Source organism: Phalaenopsis equestris, unplaced genomic scaffold (assembly GCF_001263595.1).
Source record: "Phalaenopsis equestris unplaced genomic scaffold, ASM126359v1 Scaffold000504, whole genome shotgun sequence".
Taxonomy (NCBI): domain Eukaryota; kingdom Viridiplantae; phylum Streptophyta; class Magnoliopsida; order Asparagales; family Orchidaceae; genus Phalaenopsis; species Phalaenopsis equestris.
Window position 1 is genome coordinate 971,645 of NW_018164944.1, and position 7,509 is coordinate 979,153.

At 36.9% G+C, this 7,509-nt stretch overlaps 1 protein-coding gene across 3 annotated transcripts; it reads right to left on the reverse strand.

Annotated features, from left to right (window-relative positions):
• Positions 1–2,702: 2,702 nt before the first annotated feature.
• On the reverse strand, positions 2,703–6,905 carry LOC110028234 (uncharacterized WD repeat-containing protein C3H5.08c-like). Of its 3 annotated transcripts, XM_020729993.1 has the most exons (9): positions 6,750–6,905; positions 6,572–6,670; positions 4,999–6,123; positions 4,819–4,909; positions 4,557–4,714; positions 4,426–4,477; positions 3,964–4,043; positions 3,779–3,872; positions 2,703–3,674 (listed from the first exon to the last, which is right to left on the reverse strand). In XM_020729993.1, the coding sequence occupies exons 1-9, from the start codon at positions 6,900–6,902 to the stop codon at positions 3,115–3,117; spliced, it is 2,412 nt and encodes an 803-aa protein (XP_020585652.1). In that variant the 5' UTR covers positions 6,903–6,905; the 3' UTR covers positions 2,703–3,114. The 3 variants fall into 3 exon arrangements, with proteins under 3 accessions (XP_020585652.1, XP_020585654.1, XP_020585653.1); XM_020729995.1 differs by lacking the exon at positions 6,750–6,905 and having other exon boundaries at positions 2,706–3,674; positions 4,999–6,203; positions 6,572–6,656; XM_020729994.1 differs by lacking the exon at positions 6,750–6,905 and having other exon boundaries at positions 2,706–3,674; positions 4,999–6,160; positions 6,572–6,654.
• Positions 6,906–7,509: the final 604 nt, after the last annotated feature.

The window sequence follows — 7,509 nt, forward strand, 5'->3', positions numbered from 1 at the left end:
GATCTAAAATTTTGGCTCAAAGCTCGACACGTTGATTTCGATCCAACCTCGAATCAAGCAATTAATGTTATTCGAGCTAAATTCGCTAAAAGCATAGCACTAACATTATTAGGTTTGTTAAGAGTTGAGGTTAGCTCGGAAAAAAATTGATCTGTAATTTTGACTCGTAGTACGGCTCTTTTATTTCGATTTGGGACAAAATTTGAATCAGTTTTGGAGCGATTAACGATCTTTAAGCTAAATTCACAGCCCTAGATATATGATCTGAATCAAATGGACTGAGCTGAAATCAATTTGGCGTGTGTATGAATTTGTTTCAAAATGTACATTTATCATTCTTCAGTGAAATTAATTTTGATGGCACGTCTTTCAAATATAATATCTAAATCAACATGTGGAAGTGGTGAATCCAGATCTGTCTATTCATGCCCAAGAGATAGAGCATAGTGACTGAAAGAGAGAAAGAGGCAGAGAAAGAGTAGGGTGAATATGGTGTTCCTAGAACTATTACTCCCATTTTATTTCACTAAAGGTTTGTGTTACAAGAAAGGGGAATAAAAACCCACTTATTTATAGATGATACGAGGACAGAGTATAAAATTACATATTTGGTCTTGCTTTACATAGAATGGCAAGGGGTATTTCAGTTTTTTTATTTGGATCATTGGATTGTCTCGAGATCCGTGAAGACCATTTTTGGGTAAGAGGAATGTTCTTTCGTTAGTGTCATGATACAAATCACATATTTTATATTTTAATTTTTATTGTTATTGTAAAAAAAAATCGATAAACAACTCTGTTTAATATTGCTATGACTAATGTTATGCATGATTTTAAAAAGTTAATATAATTTAATAATAATCAAATGAATCAAAATTTTCATGATGCATGAAAAGATAATTTGATTATCAAAATGTAAAAAAAAAATTTTATATTACATGTTCTCAAATGAAAGTTTATTTACATATTTTTTATATATTCAAATATCAATGCTTAAATCATTGCAAAAATTAATAAAACCTATTCCCCGTTTAGATATGAAAACTATTTCTGTAACATCTCAATCAAAATTGTTACATGCAAGCAGTTTTGAAGCATCAAGAAAGTAGTTCCCCAATTTATTAATAATAGAGGTTTAGTTTTGTTATTTAATATGATCCAACCAGAAAATAATAAGTTGATCATACCAAAAATCTAAGTTGTTGCATTGTCAGCTTTTATTTTTGTACATGTACTAAATACTTTTTTACTTTTTAAATTTTTTTTAGAAAAAAAAATTACACATATATATCACATATTTGTTATGTATTTATATATCTAATATAATAATAACAGACATTTATCCCACTAAGGGTATGTTTGGGGCAGATGCAGTTTATTGAATAATCTGCTGATAAGCTCATTAAAAATAATCCGTCGATAAGTTAGGTGCGGTAGCTATTACAAATTTTTATTTTTTTTGGAAAAGACAGACTGTAGCCAGAAAGCTGTCACTGCACCTAGACAGATGCGGTGTGAAAACGTTGTTTTAAGCTTTTTGAAAACGCATAAGCTGTCAAAATGCAGTTTACCCAAACAGACAATGTGCGTTTTCAAAACCTCACCGCTCTAAATAAATTGTCCCAAACGGACCCTAAGTGGGGTCAGCTACATAAATCTTTTTTCTCCATTTTGTCCTATTGAGTGTCATATTTTCATTTAATTCTATTAGATTAAGATAATTATTTATACAATATGTCCAAGTCCTTTTAGGTCTACCTCCATATTTCTTAACATCAGTTGAAGTTACAACATCTACTCTAATAAATGAATCAATAGATAGTCATCTATAAACTGCAACCAGTCGATGGTTGTAATAGGTCCCATAGCCCAAGAGCAACCACCTCCCTCCGCCACTGTCATCGCCTCCGAAGTGCAGGCGATGGCCGCGTATATCATTAGTCATCCACCTCAACCACCATCAGATTTTATATTGATTTTATTTTCTTATAAATGTTAATTCTTGCATCTAACTTATGCCCAACCAAATTCTAAAATATTTCAAATATATTATATATCAATTACACTCTATTTTATTTAAATCATGTTTCTTTTGCAACAGTTCAAACAAAATTAACATTTAGTGTATTTTAAATTTATTAGATTCAGACGATTTTAAAATACACTTCAAATTAGTTGTTAGAGATGCAATCCTTGTCAGCCATTATGTCGCTGCCAGTCCCCCGCCACAGCAGTAGATTACCGCCATCCGCCACCAGCGAGCACACACACTGGCCACCATTGGCTCCCAAGGATCTTACATTTTTTCCTTTTTTTTCAAGCTACCAATTCAAATATATATATATATATATATATATCCTCCAATGAAGAACAAAATTAGAGAGAGTCGTCTTAGATGATTTGATCACATTAAACGTCTACCATGATGATCAGATTAAGAGGGCAGATGTTTTAAATTCAACTTATGTTAAGAAAGGCAGAGGTAGACCTAAAAAGACTTGGCCATATTGTATAAGAAATGAACTTAATTTACATATGACCCTCAATAGGAATCGATGGAGAAAAAGGATTTATTTAGCCGACCCCACTTAATGGGATAAAGGCTTGTTGTTGTTGTGTAGATATATAACAAGAGACGGAGAAAGAGAGATGGAAATAGGACCATTTCAATAAATTTCATAAAAATCCACTGGGCCAAATAAATTCAACAACAATATCCATCATTAATGAACACAATCAAACAGGCCAAAAAAAAATCAATTTATGAACAGATCAAAGAATAAATTATTTATATATAATCAAATCTAAAAAAGGCATACAAACAATACAGATCCACCCAATTTTGCATCCGCAGATTCTTGTCATGGCAGCAAGATGAGCAGACCAACATACCCATGAGGGTCAGGTCATTCAGAACAGAAAGAAGAGACCATTACAGAACAGAAAGCTTCCCAGAAAACTGAACAGAACAAACAACAAAACATTTCAGCATCTGGCCAGCTTCAGTATCCTCTTCTTCAAAGCAGCTAACTTTGATCCTCTGACCAATGAGAAATCAACTGAGGACAAGTTATGTTCTTTACAGAGGAATTATATCTACAAGACCTCGAATAATTACATGCGAACCGGCAATCCGAAGTTCTGGAACGATCTGATCCTCCCATCGCATCCGGCGGTCACTATTACTCGGCCCCAGGAATGAGAGCTGCTGCTTTGCCAGCAAGTTTTCAGAAACTTGAGCTGGGATTTACTGTGATTGGAGGAGTTGGGCATGGAAGATGGGAGCTGCTCTTCAGGCCAGGTTGCAGAACCCTTGGGAGTGATCTCTGAAAGGAACTGAGGCCAAAGGTTGAAACTGTTCCCTAGAGAGTTGGCAAAGAATGTGAAGTTTCTTTCTGTAATATCAATGCTGCATTCCAGTGCAGAGACAGGTTCTGCATTGTTGCACAACTGTAGGTTTTTTGATGAGAAACCCTGCCACGGTACGGCGACCAAGACATAGTCAGAGGTAAAACGCTCGGAGGACCAAGAGCTTCTCACGTGCTTGGATGAGGGGATGTGATCCTGGTTTGAGTGGTTCCATACGCATACATTCGAGTCTTCACTCGCAGATACAATATGCTGCCCATCAGGCGTGAACATGGCCGATATCTGGCTTCTTGCATTGCGAAGGCCTGCGAGAAGAGGAAGAAAGTACGAGTTTTCAGATAAAATGAACTTGAACTCATGCAGCTTCAGGAATAGTTTCTTAAGAAAAACTAAAAGTTGTGCTCAAAACCTTTGAATTTAGAGACCACATCAAAGCCATCAATGATTCGCACCGTTGAATCAGCAGAAGTAACCATTAGCCTGAGATGGTTGTTGGGACAAAACTGAAGAAAGAAAAAAATGGTTTAAAATCATCGAAAATTTTTAGAGGGAAACAATTCAAGTTCAGTAAGTTATTCAGTAAAAGAAGGCTACCTGAAGGCCAGTTATCCTCTTCTCTTTTGATTTTGTCCTGCCCTGAAAAGTAACCTCAGCATCCAACTGAAGATGATTGTCTGAATCATGACAGAAGAGATGAAAATAAGAATTTTGCTGCAATAGCTTTTAGTATGGTATAATATGCTGATAAGACAAAGAAGCAGCTGGAGGAATATTGACTGCACAAACCATAAACTAATTATCTTATATATTAATTATATTAAGAAAAAAAAACTGTTTTCCTAATTGGATCCCAGGCAAATATATACAAGAATGATTACAATGTATTGACTACATTTAGTTTCTTTTTTTTTTCTTTTACAGAATAAACAAGCAGCACCAATATAATGGAATCTCAACCTGACAACTGTATAATGATCTATAATTATATAATTTATCTCCACTAATACAAGGAGAAAACAATAAATGTTTTAGAAAGTAAAGACGTTTCTAAAGCACCTGATGCATTATAAAAGCGGCAATCACCCATCATGGAGCCAACAACTACTACCTGCAAGAAGCAATGGAAGAGTTAACTCTTTGAAAATTCGCTGGAGATCAACAAGAAAACATCAATGGTAGCCGATTACCTTGCCATCAGGGCGATAACAAACTGCGGTTATTATTTGTCTAGCATCAGTCCAATCCACAACTCGACATGTTGAGATTTCCCAGATGCGAGCTTTCCCGTCTATAGAACCGCTAATGAAATATCTGTCGTCGGACGGATCAAATTGAATTGTAGTCACTGCATAATGCCATCAAAACAAGGAATTCAGTTCCATTATATGATTAAAAAGGGAGGTAAGAAACCAACAAGTAAATAATACACTAATGCATAAAGCCACAAACCATAGTTATTGTGAGGGAAGACTTTGAGACATCCATCGCACCCCAATTTCCATAAACGAACAGTTTCATCAACAGATGATGATAGTAAATCCTGCACAAATCGATTCTTCGCAATCAGAAATGTACAATAGAAATTATTTGCTGTAAATGCACTAAAGTTGAGAGAATATGCAGACTTACCAAACCCTTAGACCATGCCAGATCTAATACCTCGCCATTATGGCCATGGAACTCATATAATGGTTTCTCAGATATTTGGAAGGTCTCTCGAGGAATGACAACACAAGCCAGATCTGTTGTCCTTCGCATACTCTTAGAGTTGATACTTTTTTTCTTACTAATATGGATAGGTGAAAGGTCCGAATTATCATTCATGCTAAAATAAATACAAGAAGGTTCATCAAAAGGAATGTCATTTGCATTGCTACTTTGGCATTCCATCACCTTCCATACTCTGACAACTCCATCTTCACCCCCACTTGCAAGGTACTCTCCATCAGGGCTAAATTTCATGGTCAGAATGGCACCATGATGGGCCACAAAATTCTGTCCCATGAAAACTGCAGATAGCTCTTTGGTTTGCTTTCTATATGATCTTACCCGAACTCTTCGAAATCTGTTATCCCAACCCTGATCATAATCAGAGATGTTTGAATCAGCATCATAGGATTGCTTATCTGCAATGCAAGCAAAAGATCGCAATCTCCTCAACCACCCAATCCTTCTCCTCCTAGCTGTTTTCTCACAATTACTGCTCAAAGTAGATGGGCCAAGTCTTCTCTCAAATTTATCAAGTGTCGCCATTTGATTTGAGCCAAACTCCAGAAGATTTCCTACAGTGCCTTTCTGGCCGACTTCACCTGCAGAAAACACCCTACCATCATGTATCTTCTTGATTCCATATGCAAAATGCACATCAGAAGAGCTATCTTCAGAAGTGCTTCGAACCTCATCAAAACAGGGAAAGGCTAGAGAGCCATTCTCTGATTCTGAACCCCTTAGCACAACACCACAGTCCATGGATAACCTATCAAGGTCCACTGTAACTGACTCGTCCACCATTATCTCATTATCTACATCAACGGAATCGGGCCGCGCTCTTGCAACTTGACCCAAACCCATCCACTTCATGAACATCGTTCGACGGTGTTGAATGCTACTTGGACTCCTAATCCAAACCTCATAAAGAGGATCTCTGTTGAACAAATTGTTAGAATTCTCCTCATGACATGAATCGAACAGTGATGATAACTCTTCTCTGGAGTCGAAGAACTGATCCACATCCTCTTCCTCACTGAAGCAGCCCTGGGCCATCATAACCAATTGAGACCTTGTCAGAATACTGGATCAAGTAGCAGCTCTGGTTATAAACTGGAACAAGCGCCCTAAATTCCCTCCGAAGCAAGAGGAACAAGACAGAACAACAAAAAAGAAATATTTTTACAAGCAAGTGACAAATACAAAGTTTGCGTCCCAATCGGTGGCCAATGAATCTAGCCCCGAAAGATCCGGACTTTACCCAAAGCGCCGAATAAAAACTTCTAAAAATGCCGACTTTCTCAGAACCATCATAAAAACCTCAATCAACAACACTGATTAACGCCATAGAGGCATCAATCACGAAAAATAAACAATACCCATCAAAGAAGATCCCAAGAAAAACGGGGGAAAAAAAAAAGAAAGAAAGAACTAAAACCTAACCGAAACAAAGACAAGAGCATGGGAATCCGAGAAGAAGACCGGGGGCACTCACCTGGGCATCGGCCATGAAATGCCAAACCGAAGGCGTCAAAAGAAAGCAGCGTATCCGCAACTCTTCTTCTTCTTTCTCCTGTTTCCTTCCTCCCCCTATCTGAAACCACGGCTAAAATATTCAATAAATAGTTGAATAAAAATGGTAAAAGCAGTGGATCAAAGTAAGAATTTCTAACGGGGAAAGCGTTGGGTCCTCCATCATGTGGTGGGTGATGGGCGAGGTTAGGGCGCCACTGAGCTCTCCTTATCTCACTTTGTTCTCTTTCACTACAGTACAACACACTCTTTGCTTTCTCTCTCCTCTCACATAGCCCGCCGACAAATCTCATTCAGCAAATGTCCTAATGTTAAAAAAATTGATCTTTAATTTTCCATACACGAAAAATATCTTTTTTAAATGACTAACAGAATAAAAATTTAACTTTTAATTAATTTTCTTTTGAAAAAGCTGCTAGCTCTTTTTTTTTTTTTATTGGCCGAAAAAGCTTCTGGTGTCTTCATGGAGGATCCGTCCATGGAGTAGCTGGGTTTTGAAAGCTGGGTCAGATAAAGATCATAGATGTTCCATTATCACGACTCACGAGTGCTGAATGCCTGCATGGCTGCATCTACTATTTTAGCATTTACCCACGCAGGGTTTACGTTTTTACCTTATTGGAGACTATTTGCAATAAAAAAAGATTATTTTCCTCCCAGGAAGAGAAATTTTGCTTTAATTTTTAAATTATGAATCACGCATTTTGAAGCTACCCAGACAATTTATTTTTTAAGGGGATTTACATACACAGCACACAAATTCGATTATTTACATGTCTACCCCTAAAAGTTTACATTTTTAATGCCCAAAGCTTTCATAAATTATCAAGATCAATTTGTTACCTCCTTCGCTGTACCTGTCCGTCTCACCCAGTTCTCCGTAACTGCCTGGAGAAATAT

Coding starts and splice junctions, on each gene's coding strand:
- LOC110028234 (XM_020729993.1), bottom strand. CDS start 6,902: ATGAGATTTGTCGGCGGGCTATGTGAGAGGAGAGAGAAAGCAAAGAGT. Junction 4,715..4,818: donor CTTCCCTCACAATAACTATG/GTTTGTGGCTTT, acceptor GGCATTATGCAG/TGACTACAATTCAATTTGAT. Junction 4,044..4,425: donor CCGCTTTTATAATGCATCAG/GTGCTTTAGAAA, acceptor GTCATGATTCAG/ACAATCATCTTCAGTTGGAT.